This window comes from Canis aureus, chromosome 8, assembly GCF_053574225.1.
Source record: "Canis aureus isolate CA01 chromosome 8, VMU_Caureus_v.1.0, whole genome shotgun sequence".
Lineage (NCBI taxonomy): Eukaryota > Metazoa > Chordata > Mammalia > Carnivora > Canidae > Canis > Canis aureus.
The window spans coordinates 42,990,487-43,015,371 of record NC_135618.1 but is presented as its reverse complement, the minus strand read 5'-3'; the positions used below and the strand labels follow the sequence as shown (position 1 = coordinate 43,015,371).

Sequence of the window (24,885 nt, the reverse complement as noted above, 5' to 3'; positions counted from 1 at the left end):
GCAATATAAAGGAAGTGGGAAGGTAGAGCAGAGAGACCACAAACAAGTAAACAAGTAAATAAACTAGGTAATCACAGATTGTGGGTAAATATAATGAAGGTCATAAGCATGGTGACAAAATAAAAAGTATGAGTGGCATTAATTATGCTTTGAAAAGTCATTCTGGCCCAGAAGAGTGAGTCGAATATTGAGTGATCATAATTTATTGTCAAACCAGACTTTACTAGGAAGAATGTAAGTGCTATTCACAATTACACCAGGACAATAGCTGAACTGTGACTGTTCCAGGCAAGCCAGGATATGTGTTCACTCTAAAAGGGAACAAGAGCTGGAAAACAGATAAAATTGTTTAAAGTTGCCGGGATAATCAAAATAAGAGGTCATGGTGGCCTCAACTATGCTTGTGAGAGTGGGTTTAAAGAGGAATTGACAAATTTGAGAGTTATTATGGATTTCAAATCTGGAGATAAAGAAGATGCAGGAGTCACAGGTGACACTCTAGTTTCTGGCCCCAGCAAATGACTTGGGAGCTGTTACAAAGAGATAGAACAAGCAAGGAAGACCAGATTAATGGGTGTGTGTGGAGAGGGGAGATGATGAATGTGGATTTAAGCATATTGAATTTAATATGCTTAAGTATTATTTAAGTTGAAATATACATTAGCCTCTTGGGTATCAAGACCTAGAGAGCTCAGACAAGATTTCAAAGTTGAGGGGGAAATAATCTTTAGAGACCTGTCCTAGTACCTGCAACTAGAAGGGACTAAGCTCTCATATCTCATTTCTTACCTACTGAACAGCATTTTCTTCTACCTTGCATTATCATTACTTATGTCTACATTCCTTTTTTAAATATTTTATTTATTTAATCAGGAGAGACACACAGAGAGCGGCAGAAACACAGTAGAGGGAGAAGTAGGCTCCCTGTGGGGAGCCTAATGCAGGACCCTATCCCAGGATCCTGGGATCCTGACCTGAGCTGAAGGCAGATGCACAACCACTGAGCCACCCACATGCCTCTTATGTCTACATTTCACACATAGCAGGCTACATAGCCTTTAAAGGCAAGGTATTTTCCTTTAAGGTAAGATATCAATACTTGTTTTGCCTTAAAAGTAAGATATCTATTTTCCTGGAATATAGTAGATGCTCAATACAAGGTTTTAGAATAATATAATTCATCTATGATGCCAAAGAATAAGCACTTCTCAAGATGGAAGCTTTAGCTTTGTTTCTGAAGAATCTATGATGGTCTCAGATGAAATTCACATTTTTCACTCTTGGGGAAAAGATGTACTGATGAAGGGCCATCCTGTTTATCAGGAATTCATTTCCCTTAATGGAAAATGTTGCCAGAGGAAAAAAAAAATGACACCATGCCACTCTGGGCAAACTGCATGCACTAAGGATGTTCCAAATACCAAGCCGAGTCCTGCTCACTGGTTCATGATACCATCCCCACCCCTCCCCCACCAACGACCATCTTCCTGGCTCTGGTTTCTGCCAACCTTAATCGCTGGATGTCTATAGAGTTAGGTTCCAATTTCTGTATCTACACTACCTGGGGGTAGGGGTGGGGGAGCAGGGCTGTGTGTGGAAATGGCTAAACCTCAAATCTTTAGTTTGAGGCATCTTTGGGGAAATATTCTGGGCATGATGCTCTTGGCTATTTAGAAAATTATGTTTCCTAGGGCTGTGCTCCCAAATCACTTTATGCAAAGGGAGATGGCTCTGCTTTAGAATATTTAGGAGCAAATAAGCAAAACCAGGTTAATCAAAACCACTTAAACATTAACTCAGCTATCTTGAAAAGCATTCTATGTTTAATTCAGACATCTATAAAAACATGCCTTTGGCTTTAATATGTCAAACCATATATGCAATCAAGATCAAGAGTATACAACCACTGAAAATAACTATAAAAATTGCCAAAAATATTTAAATCTCTAAGTTGTTATCAGCAGAATATTTTGTGAGTGTGCGTATCTTTGCATGCACATGCTGCATTTTAGGCAGACGGGCTTTCAGAAATCATGACCCCATGCTTTCTACCCAGGAAGCTTTCTATATTCTTAGAAGCAACCTGTAAACTAGAAATTACATTGGAGCAAATATAAATGTGCACAGCATAGCAGCAATGCTTTGGTCTCCTCACATGTGTGCAGGACATTGTCATGTCAAAATCAAATGTCCCAATTACCCTGTCAGTTCAACACAAGTTTTCCAACTGTTGGGAAATGCAATATGAGTGAAAGATCAATCTGCAGCTCCTTTCAAATCTATTCAATAATCCACAACTTCCCTCAAGAAGAGCAGTGATGTATTATAAAAAGAAAAGAAGAAGGAGGAGGAGGAATTGGAGGAGGAGGAGGAGAATGGACAAAATAATGATCACATAAGGGCCAGTGTGATAGAAAATCTACTACTCAGAATACCTTCCTTGATGGAATAATTAAGCTACGGTGTCTCTCAGTATGGTGATGGTAGTATTTCCGTATGCATCCATCAAATGGGTAAAATTCAAGTGCAAATACTATGTTTGAGAGATGATCTAAGGAAGCACCAGTAGGGGAATACAGGTAAGACGTGGAATGGAAGAAAGCCAATAAGGGATGTTAACATGCAAGTGACCACTATGGAAAACTGGTGCTAGCCCCATTATGGAACTCTAGGCAGTGATCTAGAACATATAGAGTTTCTCTACCCTAGGGGTAAGGAAACCAGGGCACTGATCCGTCAAATCCCTGTCCTTCCTGAGTTGAGTTTTTGTTCCAAGATTCTGGCCTGCCTTGTTCATGAGTGCACTGCATCTGTAGCCAGAAAAACAGCCTCTATGATGAGGTTCATCAGTGTTTTCAGTAAGCCATCTTTGGCACATGGAGATGAGTGATGAGAAGAAATATCAGTGCTCTGAAAGCATCTGTGATAGGCATTCCCAGGAGTCTTTAGAATCATTCATTTACTCATTTATTCCTGTTTCATTCAACACTGAGGTAACATATATAAACGATTATTGTTTACATAATTTTTTACATTTTAATTCCCTACTTCATATACTTTGTGAGTAGAAATCAACAGAACAATAAATAATAAAACAATATCACCGAGTCAGTACTCTTAAAGACAGACATTCCTATAGTACTCCATTTGTTACCGCTGGACTTAAATGGGAAAGAATCAAATGCCAATAGGAAATGTGGATGAAGGGACACCTCAGTGGTTCAGTGGTTGAGTGTCTGCCTTTGGCTCAAGTTGTGATCCTGGGATCCTTGGATCAAGTCCCACATTAGGCTCCTCTCAGGGAGCCTGCTTCTCCCTCTGCCTGTGTCTCTGCCTCTCTCTGTGTGTCTCTCACGAATAAATAAAATCTTAAAAAAAAAAAAAAGGAACTGTGGAAGAAGTTCAAAAGGCAGACATAAGTGTACCATTGACTATCTTGGACTGCCTCAGATGATGGTTCTGCATGCTCTGGCCTCTCACTTTGGAAATTCTGTATGAAAGTGGAAGTGATTAATTCCAGATCACAGAGTAAATGTACGTAGTATGTGAAAGCTCTATAGAATCAGTCCATGTAGAGTAGGGATGGTACACAAAAATAGCGTGACAGGATTTTGGACCATATGATCTTTGCTCACTGGCGTTAGAGCTAAGGGTGTTATGTTACATGGCAAATGGGATTTTGCAGATGGAATTAAGATTATGGGCCTTAAAATAGGGAGATTATCCTGGATTATCTGGATGGACCTAATGTAATCACATGAATGCTTAAAAGCATAAGAGGGATCAGTCAGAGAGATGCCATATAAGAAGTGGCAGAAGAGATTCAACCCATGCAAGGGACTTACTCTGTCATGGCTGGCTTTGAAGATAGAGGAAGAGGGTCATGAGCTAAGGAATATGGTGGTGTCTAGAAGCTGGAAGTGGCCTTTGGCTCACAGTGAGCCAGGAAATGGCTCAGTTGTACAACTACAGAGAATTGAATTCCGCCAATAATCAGATGAGCAAAAAAATAAATTCTCCTGTAGATCTTCCAGAAGAACATAGTCCAGCCAGAACCCTGTCTTTGGCAAATGAGACCCATGTTGGAATTCCAACCTAAAGAAGTATAAAATAATAAATTTGTGTAGTGCAAACTTTTATGATGATTTATTTAGGACAGCAATAGAAGACAATATGAACAATATGAATAGATTTCAATATGAGTACCGGTTCTGATCTGCTCATTTTGGCTGCCTAGAAAATCTCGGTTTAAACTAAATTTGTAGGGCACCCGGGTGGCTCAGTGGTTGAGCATCTGCCTTTGGCTCAGGGTGTGATCCTGGAGTCCTGGGATCAAGTCCCACATGGGGCTCTCTGCATGGAGCCTGCTTCTCCCTCTGCCTGTGTCTCTGCGTCTCTTTCTCTCTCTCTCTCTCTCTCTCTCTCTGCATCTCTAATGAATAAATAAATAAAATATTTTTAAAAAACCAACTATGCATCTCTAATGAATAAATAAATAAAATATTAAAAAAGAAAAAACTACGCTTGCAAGGTCACTTTCTGGGTTTGATGGAAAGGAGCCCTTGATCAGTTGGTAGGGCTAGTCTCAAGAGACATGGGTGGCTGAGGGTGGACACATGAACTCCATCTTTGCCATTCCTGGTGTATATTCTCTATGTGTTTCTTAAGCAATAGAAATATATTCTCTCATAATTCTGGAGGCTAGAAGTCTGAGATAAAGGTGTTGGTGGGTTTGGTTTCTTCTGAAGCATCTTCTCTTGACTTGAAGATGGCCATCTTCCTGTGTGTCTTCACATGGTCCACCCTCTGTGTGGCTGTGTCCTAATCTCCTCTTCTTATAAAAACACCAGCCATATTGGATTATGGCCTCCTGTAAGACCTCAGCTTACCTTGATTACATCTTTAAAGGCCCTATTTCCAAATACTGTCCCACTGAAGTACTGGGAATTAGGACTTCAATGTATAAATTTTGGGAGACAAAATTCAATCCATAAAACCATGATAATTCAGTATCTCTAGGGTGAGGCTAGATCATCAAAATGTTTTACCAACTAGGTTCAAGGAAATGATACTTTTTATAAAGATTCTAGGTGGTCTTTGGAGGTTTCTCTGAGAGGCATTAAATAAGTGATGTGTGATAATCTCATTCCGACTCTCGTTTATCTATGGGGATCTAAGTGACTCCTTGTGACAGAAAGGAGAACATCTTATTTGTGCAGAGAAGGAAAGGACTCTGATTACCCTGAAACATAAATCTCATTCCCCATGCCTCCCAGGCTCATGATGACTCAAGGAAATGAACAGATGTTGGTAAAACATCTAGCTCTGTGTGTGGCATAAACCTATAGTTTTCTTGCCTTGCTCTGCCAGTACTAAAATGGTGGTGCCAATCCACAGAGGCATTTGGGAATCATTTTGGTAAATATTACCAGAGTTGGCTTTTAGCAAACCGTTAACCGAACGCCTGGCTCTGCAGTTCTCCCAAGTTTAGCATATTTCCTGAGTGTATCAGTAAGGTTTCTTTGATCACAGGCAAAAGGAATGGATTCTGACTAACATCAGCAGAAAAAGAGATCACTAAAAGGACATGAGATAACCCAAGGGAAGGATGGGTAACCAGGCTTAAATGATAAAAAGAGGAGTCAGGGTGGATCAGAGGTCTAGCCCTAGGAACTACTTCCTCACCCAGTGTTACCAGGACATCATCACCAAAATGAATCAACTCCAACTTTCTACTGTATTTGTTTCCCTATTATGTATCACTCCACTTAACATCTGCTATGGTTTAAAGGTTTGTGCCACCCACCCTCATTCCCTATAGTGAAATCCTAATGCTTACTGTGAGGATATTAGGAGGTGGGGCCTTTGGAGGTGATTAGTTCATGAGGGTGGAGCCCCCATGAATGTGATTAGTGCCCTTATAAAGGAGACACCATGGAGCCCCCTCACTCATTCCACTGTGTGAGGACACCATCAGGCATCCACGAACCAGAAGAGGGCCCTTGCTCAACCAAGCTGTCACCTGGATCTTTGACTTCCAGCCTCCAGAACCGTGAGAAGTAAATTCCTTTGTTTATAAGCCTCCTAGTCTGTGGTGTTCCGTGAGAGCAGCCCAAATGGACTACGCCAACATACAAAGTCTGAGAAGAGAGAATCCAATTGGCCTGCTTTGGCCATTTATGTAGCCCTTGGCTTGATTCATTGTCCCTTCAAGACTGAACAGAGGAGCAAAGAAAATTAACCCCCAAAGGACAATGGAGCACTGGCTACCTCAAAGGAGGAATGTTTGCTGGCTGTGACAACAAACAAGCACTGTCCGCTACACCCGCTTTTTACCTGCACACTTGCAAAGCCTATATATTGGTTCTCTTGGGCCATGAATAAAGAGTGTTGGGGGAAGACTTTGCTGTCTCAATAAAACTTGCCTTCTTCTGCCCCCAAGTAGATGAAACTACAGAGGACTTATTTATCTGCTTCTTGGTCCATTCCCTCTCTCTACCAAGTGTATCTTATTTTTCCTGGAATGATATTTAGATATCAGAAGAGCAGAGCAGCAAGCAAGTCCTCGCTGAGGCATCAGTCATAGGAATGAGGAGCAGCTATGACAAATTGAAATGTCAGCATTATTAGCAATTTTGCTGGAAGCTGTTTGATACTGATTTAATAATAAAACAAGAAGTGGGGCAGATTTGCTCTGGAAAAGGGGATGATAACAGGGATAATGGGCTAAAATTAAAGAGAGCGACTATTCGACCAAGTGTCCTAAATGTGATAACTTTAGAATCTTCCCCAAAGAAGGTGCTGAAATGCCTGCGGGGACTCAAAGGAGGGCAGATATTTAACGTGCATATGAGTTACAGGATTCTGCCCCAAAGACACAGGGAAATGGCCACCTGCACATTTCCTTACTTAACCGCATCTCACAACAAGGTTGGGGAAATCGAAATCTGTAACTAGTTGGCTGACTTCTTGATCCATTTCCCTCTGTGCTCATCAATTAATGGCCTTGCAAATACTGGGGAGCATGGGGGATCTGTAAGGAAGAGTGTGGAATGCAAGGTATTGTAAAGACAATGTTCTTTTTAAAAACTTACGTATTTATGAGTTTCTCCATTTAATAGTGAGCTGCTGCTGGAGATTCTTCTGCAGTTACTATAAGTAGTGAGTTTACTCTGGGATAAATTCCCTTTGGTTGGAGAAAATCACTAAGATGAGATCATTACTTATATAAGATTAAAGCAAGCATTGATTAGTTTTTTCGTGTGTGTGTGTGTGTGTGTGTGTGTGCGTGTATGTGTGCGTGAGCACATGGACATATGTGTAGAACTTGCAAAAAAGTGGTTAGGGATGCTAATGGTGGAGATCTAAGTATCTTGAGGGCCCACTCTCCAAGTTCTCATGCACACTGGACTTCTGTTATCTTCTTGAGCATTCAGCAAACCTTTGTTAATCACTGAAGTCTGACTTTAGCTGAGTATTTGGGATGTTAAAATAGAGGGTAAGGTTTAAATTTCCAGAGAACTGGTTCTGAAGACAAAATAATCTAGACAAGCAAGTTACTAGACATTTCTTTGGAAAAGAGAGTATTCTGAAGCCACTGAACAATAGTGTGCAGAGGACAAGTGCCAGGATGTACATGTGGAAAAGGTTACCCTGGTTGGGGAGTTCTGGAAATTACTTGTTGAGGATATTTGGGGAGAAAAAGGATAAATTTATTTTTCCTGAGAAAAAGGATACATTTATTCTTCCATTCTAGGCTGAGCGGATTCTGAGCCATGAGGGTTGGCACATAAAAAATAAGCCTACTTTTACTTTATGTTTCAAGCCCTGTGTCAGCTGTCCATACTTTAGAAGTCATCTCATTTGGGATGGGGATAGGTGGTTTTTTGTTGGAAGCCTGTCAAAACAAGAACTCACTTTTAGTGATAGAGAGGTTTCTTACAAATTGTGTTTAATGTCAAATACATTAATGTGCATCAAGTTGTTGATCTTTGATGTGAATCTGAGGTGTCTTCCTTGAGTGATTTCTGTTAATTGAAATTCCTCACTATCACCCACAGAAAACCTCATCCACATTTCATGGGCTCCAGGAAGGATCAGCCTAATATAGACCAGGGGCCAAGTTGGGCCCACCACTTGTTTTTGTAAATAAAGTTTTATTGGAACACAGCCTCACTCATTCATTGTGTCAGAAGGGGCCTTAGCGCTATAATGGCAGTGTTGAATGATTGCAACAGAGACCATATGGCCCATGAAGCCTAACGTAGCCATGATTAGGCCCTTTAAGGGAAAAGTTTGCTTTATAGGAAAAGTCTGACCTATACTATCAGTTCTGGTTTTGTTTAAAGTGTGCTAAAAATTCCAAGACACATTGGGAAGAATCTGACTGCAGAATCTGTAGATTTCTGAGTGTTCTTTTTCCACTAACATTTTACAGTCCTCTTGCAGCTAATCAAAATAATTGTTGAGGCTTGCTCTCATAGAATGTTTCCAAAGCATTAACTTAGTTTTCATAGAAACAGCTCTTTTTCTTACTGCACTCATTTTTCATCAGTTTACACAATATTCTACTAAATAATGTAATTACAATAACAAGTGCAGCTGGCAGAAGCAGGTCTGGGAATAAATACAACTGACTCTTGGCAAGCAGACACCTCAATGAGCAGAGAGAAAGGTAAGATTGTACAAAACAGCTACTTCACAGAATGCTATGGGCATGCATCAGGATGCTTTACAAAGGGACGGGACTGGGAGTGTTAATTTGGTAAGTTTGATAAGTGGATGTCTATCGGGTAAGCTGCTTCCATCCATGTGCTTTTATATAACATCTTTCATTTCAGGCATTTGTCAACTTCACATGTACAATTTTGTCACAGTTATTTGACAACTTCCTATCTTCTTTGCTAGCCTGTAAGGTACAGGAAGATGGGAATGTGTAGGTTTTGGTATATCCCCACTACCCAGCACTGTGTTTGGCATATGATTCACGCTCAGAGAATAGTTCTTGAACAAATAACGGAATGGAAGCAGGTACTCTGCAGTCAGAAATCATGAATGCTGTAAGGTTTCACCCAGTAGCTTACATTCCCTTCCCTGTTGCTCAAACAGCCCCTGAGGATGGGTTCGACTTTAGGAAGGGGGTGGGGGCAGGGAGGCAGGGGAAAGGTGTCTCTGATTCTGATGGCTCACTTAAGGCAGCTGAGAAGTTTCATTATCTGATGCCCGGATGAAGGCAATGGGTGTAAGCCAAGATGATCATTAGCAATTTGCATTCTGCAATCCACATCACTCTTGTATCTAGCAGAAATGAGAAACTTGCTTCTAACTGGCAAATTAAATATTGATAATGCAGATCTGCTCGACACCATCTTTCACAAGGCTGGCACTGTAATTTCGATGTTTCTGAAACTTCGGTCATTTGCATTCCAACGTCACAATTTTTGTCATAACTGCAGGCACTCTGTAACATTATGTAGTTAATATTTGTCTTCCAAGCCACTCATTTTTAACCTAAATAGATGTATTTGCCAAGGAAACTTTGTGTTGCCCGTGTAATTGGAAAGCCAAGATCAGTAGTCATGAATAAGAGTTAATGGGAAGAAAATAAACCCATTCATACCTAACAATTATTAAGAACTTCTTCCATACTATACGGTGTTCTAAGAAGCTCATATGAATTCGTTGCTTTAATCTTTGTTTGCAGGGGCACACATATACACAGACATATGACTTAGAGAAATATGCAATTATCTCCATTATACAGAGGAGGCATTCGGAGTACAGAGGATTTCAGTAACCTGCACAAGTAGTAAATTACAGTCTAGATTTTTATCTCGGCAGGGCCTAGCTCCAGGCCCCTCATATTTAACTACTATATTTTGCAAACAATGTTTTTAAAGTCTAGATAGATGCATTGGCTGGTGCAAGCTCCAAGCCTTAGGCACTCTCCCTTTCCATTAAAAACAGGGTTGAGGACCAGTGAGAGACTTGTCAAAAATTCCGTAGTTTAAACTGAGAGTTTCTCATTGACATAAAAAGGATTGAGAGAGAATTGAAAAAGGAATCACTCTCTGAATAGTTCCCCCTTTCTTATTGATAGATGTTTACCACCTGAAAGCTATAGGGCAGGTGTCTTACGCTTTGCAAAATGCTGAGCTGGACACTGGGTGTAGCACACCTGCTTCCCAGAATCCTTTGCCAGGCTCTGATCTCCGAGTTTAGAGAGTGCAGCAGACATCCTTGGGGACATTTACTCAGCTGGCGATGACTCTCTCCCTGATGATGAAGTCCTCCTCAATAGTTGGCCCTGGGTAATGAGGTTTATTTATCCTGCTTTCCCGGACATCACAGATTGGACCAGAGTGAACAACTGAGCTAGACTGGGCCAATCAGATGCCTTTTCCAGGAATTTGTAATCAGGAGGCATTAACAGTCCCCATACCTACAGGAACCTGCAGCATAAATCTTAGGGGCTGAAAGGTGCCACAAGCTTAATAAAAAAAGGTAGAGATTTTTTTTCAAAAGAAAATTCCAGAGTGGGCCCACAAGGAGAAATCAAGATGAGAGAGGAGAAAGAACTGCCTGAGTTCTGACAGCTTTCTGATTCTAAGCTCCTTGGGAGGCCTGGTTGTATGCCTTTTCTGCTTAGGCTAGCCTGAATCAGTCCTTATTATTTGCTTAGCTAAGTGAGAGGCAGTCTTCTTCTAAATATACCACCATGCCGTCAACTATGGAACCTGTCCTTTCAATGGCTTTTTGTTTTTAAATGGGGGGGGGGGGAGGTTAAGTGGGAAGAGATATGCCCTGAATGTCTGTATTCTCTGTCTGGTATTCCTAGTAGGAAGAGGAATGAGAGAATCATTGGGAAGAACACTTTATCAACAATAGCTAATACTGCTGATTATGAGGTGCACATTTTTTGAAGTGCTTTATATAAGGCATTTCATCCAATCAACAATCCAATGAGAATGTATCCCCATCTTGCACACAGGGACACTGAAGCTTTGAGAAAGTAGGGCAAATTTAGATCTGAGATATGAACCTAAGTCTCTATGACTAGAGCTCCTGAGCATGCCTCACCACCCCTCATACCATGCTGACTCCCATGGTATCCATTTGCTGTATTGCTGATAAAGATTTTGGTCTATGAACAAATACTGACCCACCTTGGAGCCAAGCCTTTGCCTGCTTAGTAGCATTCTAACCAAATGTGTTAAACAGTCTCTAAACCAACAGCTGATACTCATAGCACAAAAGGTCCCTTTGTAACCAAATACTTTATACGAATGCTAACAAACATGATCATTTGATCCCCTGCCCTCTGATCATAATTTCACATAATTTCTCTCTTAGTTGGTTATTTGTCCCTTTGTCATTCCAGATGCCAGAAAAGGTAAACGTTTGTGGTTGGGTTATGGTAAATGTACACCTCGCACTACCCGATCTGTTGGCTTCATTCACCAGTAATACTGGGACAAGTTGGTAAATACAGCCCATAGAGTCAGGAGCACTTAATGTACAGATCTCATGGTGAGCTCTTGTGGATCAACCTCCCAACAGGACCCTGTGACAATCTGAAAGGTTAAGTCCAGAGGAAGGCTCGGTCAAGACTTGGGATGGAGGAGTCCACAGGTTTATTGTTCTGTAGTTAGCTCATTGGGAACATGAGTTGCTTCTGAAAAGGGCAGATCACCAGTCAGGAGTAAGTGGATGATGCTCTTCTCTTGTGAAGAGTAGAGTCTAAGAAGCTCACAGACAGTATCTCTGGGGCTGAGCTGGGTGCTGGGGTGAGGTACAATGCCAGTACCTGATGCTGAGGGGAAATGAATAAAGACTGCATCCGGGCTTGTTCCAAAGAACATAAGGCAAAATACAGAGGGAGGGCCAAGCTGGCTAGGAAAGGTAGAATGTGGAGGTGCGATCTGTGAGAAGTTGGCAGAGAAAGCATCTATTAAATTACATAAGCCAGAGTTCAGGTACTTGCTGGGGCTGTAGATGTGGCTCCCGTGACCATGTGTGTGGGATGAAAGGGAGCACTGAAAGGAGCTGGCCTAAAACCAACACCAAGAGGGACAGGAAGGGCCCATGCAGATTTCTTCTGTGGTGGACTCTATTGGGTGATTCCACCAAAGATACCCACAAATCCTGTTTTTGATCACATTGACAATGGGTCTATCCCCTGGGATGACTCACGGCTGTTGTAGCCAATCGACGAGATCCCAGGACAGTGGGGGTGATTGGCATAGAAAGTGACCAATACAATGAAAGAAAATGTCTACAGAGAAGGCTTCCAGGAATGATTTTTCCTCCAATTAAATGCAGGAGCTCTGAAGAAAAACCTCCCCTTCCCCTTCTTCCCTGATGAGAATGTCACATGAGGAAGGAATGTTTGTCCTTCATCTTGGGAGAAGCAAAGAAAGGCCGAGAGAGACACAGAAATTCCAAACCACTGCGCTAACACCAAAAGTCAGCCCTGGCATTGGGAGGTGATGAGGTGTTTTTATACTTTAAATAATGCATGGCTTTTCTGTATTTGCAGACTATAAACATCCTAACTGGGAGGTGAAAAAAGTTAAAGACTTTTTTCAAGAGTGTTTCTCAGAGTTTACTCTGCATCCAGAAGTATTCTGTGATCAGATGATTTTGCAAAACATTGCATATTGTATCCACATCTCTGTATTTCACTTTTGCACATTAAAGGCTCTGAGAAGTCCTTTGGTTACTAAAACAAACAAACAAAAAGTTGGTCTTTCTTCAACTTTTAAAAAATTAATTAGAGAATTAATTAAATTAGATTATTTGTTTTGGATTTGTAGTATCTTATAGAACATGTACCTCAGAGCCTATTTTGCAAAAAAAAATAATAATAATAATTTAGAATTTATGAGAAAGAGAAAGGAGAGCAGAGGAGCATGTCTGGGACATGCCAGTCCCTACTCAATGCCCACACACAAAATGGAAAGAACAGCTGTATTTTCTACATTATCTGCTGCTTCCAGGTGGCCAAGAAAATGGGATACACCTTACAACTACCCACTTGTATCCCTAAATTCTGACAATGTGTAACAGAATGAATTAATGAAGAAATATGAACTTGACCACATGCCCATGGTCCAGTCATCTAGTATGGCAAATCTGGAAATGTAGCTTGATTGCTGTATTTAAAACATATTTTTGAAAGTGTGGCTGGCAGGCAGGCACTCTTAAATGGTGATGGTAACTAAACATCTCTACTTTTCTCCCACTAGCTCTCTTTCTAAAAAAAAAAAAAAAATGAGATTAAAGAAAATGTATTTCATTGAGATGGCCAAGTATTAGCATTCCAAATCAGAACTAAATTTTTTTCAGGGATCCTGAAAAATAAAATAAAATTTTTAAAAAGCCATCACCTTAATCGAGAAAGTTCTCTTTCAGGTAGTAGAGGGGCTGAGTACACCCATAAGACAGGAAGACAAGGAGAAGACATAGTAAATATCCATAGATGTCAAAGGCCAAACAGCAATAGTAACACTGGGCATCTCCCAGGAAGGGACTAGATGCCCATGATTCAAATGTAAAAGGAAGACTTCACTGCATTCCCTTTGGTATCATTTAAATTTTGAACCATAAATAAATAAATAAACAAACAAACAAATAAATAAATTCAAGCCACAGAAATGTGTATTCCATCGATTTAAATGTGTTTTCTATTGATTCAAAACACAAATTAGTTTACAATATAAAAACAAAAACTATAATAGCAACAACAAACAAAGCACCAGTTCATGATATTAGAGATAATTTTACAAGGGGCTACTGGAGCCACGCGAGGACTAAACTATATGACCCATTATGTCAAACCACTGCTTGAATTTATTCAACAGAGTGGAGAGGGTGCCATTCTTGTTCCTAAACCACATCCCTGTTGACAACGTTCTCATCAACGCAAAATAATAAACGCCTCAAACTGCACACAAGCACTTCATTACCTCCGGAGTCCTTAATTTGCCAGGCAAGTCTCATTTGTAATAGAGATTTCAGCATTATCTTAATTCTGAGGCATTTATCAGGGATCCTGGAGACAAAAGCACACATTCCTCTTTATCTAGCTCTGACCTAGTTCTGGCCATCGTCCTCATCCAAACAGGAAGAGAAATCTGAAGTTGCAATACATTATTTACCAGGATGAACCAGTAATTCAGACTGCAGGGAAAAGCAATAAGAGAGCTCAGGAAAGCTTAAAACATCTTGAAGGCTATTTCACAAAGGAGTCACAGCTAATGTAGGCACAGGTACTTAGGAGTGAAGTGGGTATAGATGAGAGGTTAACAGAGAGGGCCATGCTGGGAGACCACATAAAATAAATATGCATAAAAGAAGACATCCACAACTCACTTTCTCAGTTCCATGCAATCAGGTTCTGTTTTACACAAGGATTTAACAAACCTGATGCCAACAGCAATTGTAAAATGGAAATAACTCTACAAATCATTGTCATCTCGAGACTGGCATTAAGTAAATGCTCTGAAAAGTTACAAGGCAGTGTATAAATGACATTAGACTGGTTTAATAAATTATTCTGATGCATTAGATCCCTTTGAGCACAATGGTCCCCCAACCCCCAAACCTCACTGTTATGATTTTAAAAGCAGTGGATTCCTCCAGTTTTTATAATAATGTGGAAACACGATTATAAGGCACATTGTCCAGTAAAAATTGCCAACTTCCATCAGTGACATTAAAACTAGGCCAATTATGATTTCAAAGTCATCCATCCAAAACACAAATGCATTTTTAAGAAGTACAATGGGAGGGGGTGGAGACAATCCTGATATTTCTTAAAATACCATATCCGTGCCAAGAAGGATATCAACCGTGATACCATGAAAGCAGAACAATGCCGACCAGCTGCATTTATAAGCAAACCATTCTCCCCTCATCTAGGCAACACTTTTTATACCTAACATACTTGAGCACTGAGAGAGTTTCATTTTTAAGAAGGTAAATAGCATATGAGGTTTTAAAATTCTGTCTCTTTCTTCTGTATACACAAATGCCGCTAAAACTAAAAGGTCTACGGAGGACTTGAATTCTCCTAGAAAATGCCCTTGACATATTAGTAGCTAACCCATCCCAGTTAACAGCAAGAGAGCATTTTAGCCACTCAGCAAACAGCCTGGTATTCACATTAAGAAGGCAGCAAGACATCCTTTTGACCTTTGTTATTACTTAGACCTCATGTTGTACATAAAAAGAGTACAATGATGTCAAACAAATTCCAGAAGAGAAGTATTTATTGCTGAATCTAAATCAAAAAATCCATATCTACTATAATGGCACTTCAAAAGAAGATATACTGTATTTACCAGCTCAATCAATACTAAATTAGCTGGGATAAATATTTTCAACTCTACCAGTCTTAAGATGAAGCCCGCTATTTAGAACCCTGTGTCTTGGGAGAGACAAGGAAATTTTTGCTTATCATACAGAAACGAGAACCAGGAAGTATTTTACCGGCAGGTGCACCTACCCTTAGCTGCTCTCTTTCACAATTCATCTGTTGTCTTGAAACCTACAAAGGAAAGAAAAAGAGGGGGGGAAATCAGCAGGTTCTGCAGAAAAACAACATGAAAGAAAATGGAAAGTTGTTTCTAATCACTCGGCTCAAAGCACACCCAGGATTAATTAATTATGCATTTAATTTTTTTCTTTAGGTCCACATAGCCTGAGCTTCACTTGGATTTTCAGTCGTGTGATCCAGAAGCAAGGCTAGGATGAGCCAGAGTCTTGAAGAGGAAGGAATGAGGAGAGAGATCCCGTAGAGAGCATGGGAGGCAAAATCTGCCCAGGGATGAAGGGTCCCCACAGTGTGAAAATCCATCTTGCCCTGACAGTGCAGGTGCTCTTTGCTAAAGGCCCACCTGAAATGGCTGGGGATAGGCACTGGCCATCACAACACATCTTCTATAATATCGAGGGCCAGTAGTGTCGCCTACACGCCTTGGTAAATGGGCTCCATTTTATGGTCTGGTTCTAATCAGACAGTAGTTAAATCCCCATTTAAATGATCTGGGGAGAATTCTGAGGACAATAGTTATACCAGACAAGGAAACTCAGGTGCATTTGTGATATTTACCATAAACTCAAAAAGAAGGGATTTGTGCTACAGATGCCACGCCTCGATTACCCTTGCCCTACCAAAATGTGCTTCTAAAAATCAAGGATGCTTCTTTAGAGTGACCACATAATGTATTGTCCAAACAGGAAAAATGTACATGAGTTAGAGGAGATGGTGGGGTGGCATTAGTGACTATGCCAGGGACAGCAGATGTGAAGTGGGAGTGACAAGGCAAACTGTGACATATGGCCATTCTCCCTTTGTGGGGACTGGCTCACTCTACCTTCAGGTCAAATAGCTAGGCTAGAATGAAATCTAGGCCTACATTCACTATGGATTCTGTGTATTTCTTGCATTTTTTTTAACCAATGAAGCAACTCCTGACTCCTCACATCTGACAGTATATTGCAAGTTTTTGAAACTTTCACTAAAGGATAAAAAGGATTAGGAATAGACTTTTGATGTATATTTTATGTATTTTGTATTGAAAGTTTCTACTATCTCCAAAACAAAAACAAGAATCTTTATTTTTGGATATGCTAGAACCCAAAATCTATAATTAGGGGTTTTGCAATGCCCTTTAACCCAGAAATACCATCTCTGAAAATAGCACCTAAGAAAATAAGAAGAGATACAAACAAATGCTTATTTACATGTCAATTAACTACAGCATTATTTGTGAAATTAAAAAAAATTGTAAATACTGTATATGTCCAGTAATGGGAAAATTAAAAGTATATTATAGGGACATTTGGGTGGCTCAGAGGTTGAGCGTCTGCCTTCATTCAGCTCAGCGCATGATCCTGGAGTTCCGGGATCGAGTCCTGCATCAGTCTTCTTGTGTGGAGCTTCTCCCTCTGCCTATGTCTCTGCCTCTCTTTCTCTCTCTCTGTCTCTCATGAATAAATAAATAAAATGTTTTTAAAAAATTAAAAAAATAAAAGTAAATTATAGTACACTCATATGATGGCACAACGTGCAGCATTTGGAACCATGGTTTTGAAAAAACAGAAATGGGAAATACTCCAAAGGCACTATTTATTTTTTGAGAAAAGAAGCTACAAAAGCACACAAATGTTATAATTTCTCTTTTGTTTTTAAAACACAGTAAAGGAGATTGTTTAAGAAGAAGGAAGAAAGATAAAAGAAAGAGGAAACACCTGGGTGGAAATATTCCAAAATATTCAAAAGAAAATGGATACAATTCTATAAATATACAAAATACATGCACAAGGTGGATTATCCACGTGAAATAAATGACTTTATAGTATGTAAGGTTTATCTCCAGGAACTGTTAAAAAAGGAAGAGGAAGTAGAGCAAATCCACGGAGATAGAAAACAAATTAGTAGTGACCGGGGATTCAGGGAGGTAGCCATGAGGAGTGGCAGCTTCATGGGTTTGTAGTTTCCTTCTAGGGAGATGAAAAAGTTCTCAAGTTAGATAGTGATGGCTGCACAATATTGTGGAGGCATTTAATGCCCCTGAATGGTACACTTCAAAGTGGCTAAAGTGGTAAGTTCTATTTTATGTGTATGTTCCCATGATATAATGAAGCGGGTGGTAAGATTCTGGTTCGAGGTGAGATGGAATGAGCGCACTTCACCCTGTCTCCGCCACTCAGTGCCAATGTTAAGAATGTGTAGAATGCACAGAGCAACCAATTGAGGTCTCTGCAAGGTAAGCGATAGCAGGTGGAGTGGGCAGGAGGAGAGAATTCAAAGTACCACTAGACAAGTGATGGGTCCTGCCCCCTTCCCCTCACCAGCATCTCCTGGCGTGCATTCAGGGCAGCCTAGAACCCAGAATTAAGCATCACAATACAGATAGAGAGAGATTCCCAACACTCTGGAGGAGGGAAAGCTGGTCTGTGACCTGAGATGCTCTGGTCCCGGGAGGTAGCACATCCCCACTGATTTTTCTCTGTCCTCTTCCACTTGGCCACAAAGGCAGGCTTATGTGTAGGAGCACAAGAACAAAGTAAAGAAGTACCAGCTCTCTGGCTGGAGGACAAGAAAGGGGAGCCCTAGGAAACAAAAAAAATACCTTAAGCATCCTGGAAAGAGTTTGGAAGGAGGGAAGAGTTTGGGGAAATGACACCCCATAGTGCTTTTATGAACTCGACACTCACCCCAAGCCACATGAATAGGCATATGACCCAAACAGATACCATACACTTTGTGAACTGAACTGGATGGACCGCTGCTCAGATCCCAGCCTGGATGTTGGGGTGTGTACATGTGGGACAGATCCAACTATTACAGCAAAGACAGCAGACACGACAGCAATGAAGAAATGAAATGAAGCAAAATCCACAGAAGGAAGGTAAGAGCTTTCAACCTGAATCTAACTGGGTCAATTGCCTGCTAACACAAAAATATCAATAATTTCCATTGAGGAATAAGACCCAATGTCTCATACATTAATATTCAGTATACCCAGGATACAACCAGACTTACTAGGCCTACAAAGAAACCAGAAAATCTAAACTCACATGGGAAAAGACAGTCACAGACACTGATACTGGGATGACACAGATGTTGGAATGGTCAAATAAAGATTTTAAGAAGCTATTATAAAATGTTCCAACAAGTAAGGGAAAACACAGTAAAACAAATGAAAAAAAAATAGACACTGTTGGCAAAGGAATCAAAGCTACAAAGAAGAACCAAATGGAAATTTTAGCACTGTAAAAACAATAATCTAAATTAAAAAAAAAAAAAAGAACTTGGGGATCCCTGGGTGGCTCAGCGGTTTAGCGCCTGCCTTTGGCCCAGGGCACGATCCTGGAGTCCCGGGATCGAATCCCACGTCAGGCTCCCGGTGCATGGAGCCTGCTTCTCCCTCTGCCTGTGTCTCTGCCTCTCTCTCTCTCTCTGTCTGTCTATCATAAATAAATAAATCTTAAAAAAAAAAAAAAGAATTCAATGAATGAGTTCAAATGTAGAATGGAGATAGCAGAAGAAACTCAATGAACTTGATGGGGTACATAAGAATAAAAAGTATCCAATCTAAACAACACAGAGAGAAAAGTAAATCCAGGAACCTGTTGGTTAATACCAAGATATAACATTTATGTCACTGGAATTCTAGAATATAGACAGAGTTCACTGCAGAAAAATTATTTGAAGAAATTATGGCTAAAACTCCCCACATTTGGCAAATGATATACCCCTATAAATTTAAGTTCAGCAAACCCTAAAGAGGTAAACCCAAAGAAATTCACATCCAGATATAATCAAACTGCTGAAAACTGAAAAACAAAACAAAACAAACCACACTTTGAAAACAGCCAGAGACAAATAATCCATTATTTGTATGAGAGTACTAATTCAAATTACTGTGGATTTCTCATTTAAACAGAGAAAAATCAGGGAGGCCAGAAGAAGGTAGCACATGATTTTTTTTTTTTTTGAAAGAAAAGAAGTGGCAATCCAGAATTGTAATCCCATTAAAAATATCCATTAGTGGGATCCCTGGGTGGCTCAGCGGTTTGGCGCCTGCCTTCAGCCCAGGGTGTGATCTTAGAGTCCTGGGATCTAGTCCCACATCAGGCTTCCTGCATGGAGCCTGCTTCTCCCTCTGCCTGTGTCTTTGTCTCTCATGAATAAATAAATAAAATCTTTAAAATATATATCCATTAGACATGAAGGTGAGATATTAAAGAGACTAAAAAAAAATTCATTGCCAACAGACCTGCTCTCATAGAATTGCTACAGGAAGGTCCCCAGACAGAGGGAATCTAATACCAAGAGAAAATTTGGAACCTCAAGACGAGAGGAAGAGTAAAGGAAATGGTAAACATATGGGTAAATACAAATATAATAGACTAGTCTCTTGAGTTCTTTCAAATGCGTGTAATGGTTGGAGGCAGAAAAATCACAAAATTGCGTAACAAGGTTTGCAATGTACCTGAGATAAACCCAACATAAAGAGAGAAGAGCAAAGGGGCCCATGTGTCAATAAGGTTTGTACATTCCAGTTGAAATGCTAAAATATTGATTCTATGTAGACTAAGAGAAGTGAAGTGTGTGTACTGTAATCCTTAGAGCAATCCCTTAAAACACACACACACACACACACACACACACACAACAAAAAGTGAAATACCCCAAACCAAATGATTCTAGAATAATTGGATGCCTGTATACAGAAACAAAAGGAAATGAAACACCCTAACCTAAAACTCACTACTATGTATACAAAAATTAACTGAAACAGGACACATATCTCAATCTAAAACTAAATTGTAGGTTCAATTAAAGAGTGATGACAATATTATTTTCTTAATGCTTTGCTGTGGTTTACAAAGTATCCTTTAGGTCATGCAGGACATTTATAATTGGAAAATATTTTAGTGTCTGTAGCTTGCAGAAGTACATGTTTTTACTGTTATTGTTACTCGTAATAGTGATAGCCTTCGTTTTAATCCAATAAATTGCTTTATCTAATAACAAGGTTAATATTTTTAACTTGTGCCTTTAAAACTCAGAAGGGTTTGTCCGACACACACAATGACATTTAAACAAAACAAAACAAAACAAAAAACCAGGAGCCTACTGACCTAACCAATGTGAATTGATGCCATATTATGATGTTCCTATTACAGAGCATATCAAATACAAAATTCAGCAGTAGCCATGGAAATAGCTATGTTGTCCTGCAAATGAAGCTGATTAAGGAAAATGAGATTTGGAGATAATAAAAAAGGACATTTTTTGAGTAATTTCTATAGTGGACATTTGTGAAGTTTTTTTTTTTTTAATTTTCCGTTTTTATTTTAATTTTTAGAAAATCTTTCCTGCATGGCATTCCATATTGTTCTGCCAATATTCTAATAGCATTATCCTGATTCTCTTTTTGGGCCACGTTCCTGTCTGATCCCATAAGTATTTTGTGAATTGGACTCTACCTGCTGCCTAATGGAGCCTACATTTGCTGTTATCTCTTTGGATGGAAGTCAACTCTGAGCAAGGTGGCCACTCGCCGCCCCTTCCTCTCCAAGTGATAGGGTGCAAATGGCCAGTTAGGCAAGATGACTGCGTCCCATCATGAGCCTGTGTATCTGTTGCAACTGTGTTCATCACACAACTCCACGCATGGTGACATGATGCTCTGAAGAGTCACTAGTTATTGCTGGACCTCTTAAATTTTTTCCCCATAACCATTATGAGAGAGGGCTAGAGAATAAAAGGCACCTGTAAATTCTTAGCATCTGTTATGAAGAAAGACTCTTCCAGTGCACTCTTTAAAAGCCAACCTTGGAAAATATCTTAAATGTACACTTCACAAAACGTCATTTCATTTGGAAACTAACATGTAATATATTTTTTTTCCACTCATGGCAGTAATGCACAGAACCAATATATTTTATAGCCTAAATGAAAAAAGGGAAAGTGGGAGGTCTGGTGCTGCTCCTTTAAGATGCTTCCAGAGAATCAAATACCACTCTCGATAGGGCTGCCAAGTAAGCACTTATGAAAGGTTAGAAACTGAAGCAATAAACTTCAGCATGAGACCCTTTGCTCTCCTGGTTGAACGGGATGTTTAATAGCAGGGATTCATCTTCTCCCATCTCCTATCTACGTTGAGCCAACCAGGCCAAAGAATCTTTCTCAGAGTCAGCCTTTTTCATCTTCCACTGACTTTGAGCTCTCTCTTATAGTTCTTCCCACTTTATCCTGACCCTATTACTAGTTTGATTTCCTCTTCCACACATCAGCCTAGATCTACAATGGGAAGCACTGAGTCTTATTTGACTTTCTTTTTCTGGAGACCAGGACCATCTTTGGAATCCATTCCTTTCATGTGTTTGTCTATCCATCCATTCCTCCATGTATTCAACAATAAATGGATCCAGACACTATACAGACACTGTATATCAGACACTGTTCTAGGTACTAGGAATGCAGTAGGAAAAACAAAAGATTTCTGGGGCTCACCAATGAGGAAAAAGAGTAAATTCATAATTATCATAAAGAGAATGCTAGCAACAATGAAATATAAGATGTGCCAACAGCATATAGGAGGGATGACAACCTTGTTTTAGAGAGTTGAAAACCTGTGCTATTGTTTTTGTTTGTTTGGTGTCTTTTAGAAAATGTATTCAAAGAAAGAATACATTTTTAAAAAATCCTTCCAAGGAGACAGCAGAATGTGTGGAAATCCCAGTGAGATTATGAAGTGTGAGTAATTCAATATGGCAGAAGAGTCGAGCAAAAGAGGAAATTGATGAGAGATCAAGTTAAATTGGGAAAAGTACAAATCAAAAGAAAGAAGACACACAATAAATTAATGGATAAAAAGATGTGCAACTTTTCCTGTTGGAAGTAAGAGAATGGGGATCCCTGGGTGGCGCAGCGGTTTGGCGCCTGCCTTTGGCCCAGGGCGCGATCCTGGAGACCCAGGATCGAATCCCACATCGGGCTCCCGGTGCATGGAGCCTGCTTCTTCCTCTGCCTGTGTCTCTGCCTCTCTCTCTCTCTCTCTGTGACTATCATAAATAAATAAAAATTAAAAGAATTTAAAAAAAAAAAAAAAAAAAAAAAAAAAAAAGGAAGTAAGAGAATGTTAGAAATTCCAAATTTCAGGGAAATTGTGAATTATTCAGAAAAAAAGCACCAAGGAAGTCTAGCAACGTAGGACTCAATAAATCAAATCAGTTGGTACCTACCTACATTTCTCAAATTCTCCATTTTCATAGTCATTATTAATTCTTCTGAAATAAGATGGGATTCCGTTTGAGGGCATGCTTCAAAATACCTAGGGTGACTTTTACAGTTTGCCCTCTTCCTTAATGCATTTCAGGATTACTGTACACATTTGACATGTGAACTCTGAGTTCCTACCACCTGACAAGCACTGTGTAATGGGAGGGCATGCAGATATACATGATGCATGATACATTTCCTAAAAAAAAAAAAAAAAAAATCTCAAAGAAAGGAGAAAAGATGAATAAAATGGAAATCATAGTGCCAGGTCATTGTGTGATAGAGAGGCACCAACCCAGTCAGCCACGTGGGGAAAATAGTTGAGTGAGGCATCGGTCAGGAGTTTTCAGAGATAAGAGTCCTCGATCTGACTGTTACTGGATGAATAAGAGTCAGGCAGGCTGACCTACCCAAGGATTTAGGAAGATGATATTGCAAAGAGCACAGTCGAAAGCAGGACAAAATAAGAGAGAACAACACAGGGTTGGGGTGTGGAGACAAAGAAAGTACATTAAAAACCTTTATGTTTGCTCATATCAACTATGCTAACAGGAAAACAATGATTTAACTTATTCAGTAAAATGAATTTTACGTTGCCAGTGGTTAAAATTCATCAGTATATGACATGCCAAAAAAAGGTGCTATTTGCTTTTTAGGAGGATTTCGGTTAATGCTTGCCACATCAGGAGTAGACAGTATCCTTAGCTCCATCTTACAGATGGGGAAACTGAGGCACAAATAGGTGGAGTGATTTTCTGAAGTTGCAAAGCTAGGATGTATTGGAGAGGGAACTGCAATTCAGACAGCTGGACTCAAGCCCCTCCCTGGATCAGTGCAGTACACAGCACCCGGCATCAAGGAGACTGACCCAAACCAAAGAAACCCACGTTTTTTAACCCAGTCTGCACCTCATTTGTCCTTAGCAAGTGCTCATCTGCTGCTCTGCCTGACATGATACCATTTACCTGCTTGTGGTGGTCTTCAATAGAACGTGAAATGACTACGCTATCTAGCCCCATAAATGCACGGATCTGCACACTTAAGCATTTTGTGGCCGGATGAGTTCAGACTGGGATACTTTCCACCAGATGAGATTTCTCTGACAACAGTTCACCAGATCCTTTTATAAGTCAAGTCCCTTCCTCAATGGAGACTGGAGGCTCACGGGCAGACTGCTTCAGTCCAATCATGGTGCATCCTCTATGTCATATGAGCCACATTGTATTATCTCCCCGTTCTCGATTTCCACATCTGAATAATGGGAATCAGTGGTGCCTATCTAGTGTCTAATTTTCTTGTGAGCACAAAATGAGACAATCCAGGTAAAGTACTAAGCAAAGCACCCGGCACATTGATATAATTCAACCAATACTAGAAATCGCTGTAGGGATTAGTGTGAGGGCCAGGGGTTTTCAGAAGGAATAGTAGGCCAAATGATTTGGGTTTAGATCCTGGCTTTGTTCCTCTTAGACTGTGCGAATTTGGCTGAAGTAATGACACTCTTTGAGTCTCAGATTCCTTTTCTCAAAAAATAAGGTGTATATATGCATACATATACATATATGTATGTATAAGTGTCTATTAGATATGTACACATGTATATGAATATATAGACGATTGCGGCCCTGAAATTTTTAAAGATTTGATAGCATCCTTTTGAGATGGGTGGGTAACTAGGCATTCCTAAAGCCCGCGGATCAGAGTATAACTTGGGATATACACCTGTTGGAGAGCAGTTGGCAGCTGTCACAGCACAGAATGTGCACTTCCTTTCCCTCAAAGATTCCTCCGCTAGGAGCTTCTTTAACAAAACAGAAGGAGGAATGAGGAGGGAAGGGCATACTTCTCCTAACACAAATCTGGAACGTAGAAGAGTATCAGTGTCCATCAGTACTAAAACGGTTAAGTGAGTTATAGTTCTTCTGTAACGGGGGTGGCATACCTTCCATAAGAGGCAAGTGGTGAATAATTTTGGCTTTGAGGGTCATAGAATCTGCTACAGCTATTCAATCCTGCTCTTCCGGTGAGAAAGCAGCAAAATCAATGTGTCCACGAGTGGCTGCAGCGGTGTTTCAATAAAA

At 40.1% G+C, this 24,885-nt stretch overlaps 1 protein-coding gene across 18 annotated transcripts in view; it reads right to left on the bottom strand.

Moving 5' to 3' along the window:
- RBFOX1 (RNA binding fox-1 homolog 1) overlaps positions 1-24,885 on the bottom strand; it is a 2,042,337-nt gene that overhangs the window by 568,214 nt on the left and 1,449,238 nt on the right. For 16 of the 18 annotated variants that reach the window (XM_077906543.1, XM_077906545.1, XM_077906551.1 and 13 more), the window contains one exon: positions 15,509-15,550. The exons of the other annotated variants lie outside the window; for them this stretch is intronic. In XM_077906543.1, coding sequence (XP_077762669.1) covers positions 15,509-15,550 — 42 coding nt within the window. The remainder of the gene's footprint in view (positions 1-15,508; positions 15,551-24,885) is intronic. 18 annotated transcript variants of the gene reach the window in all.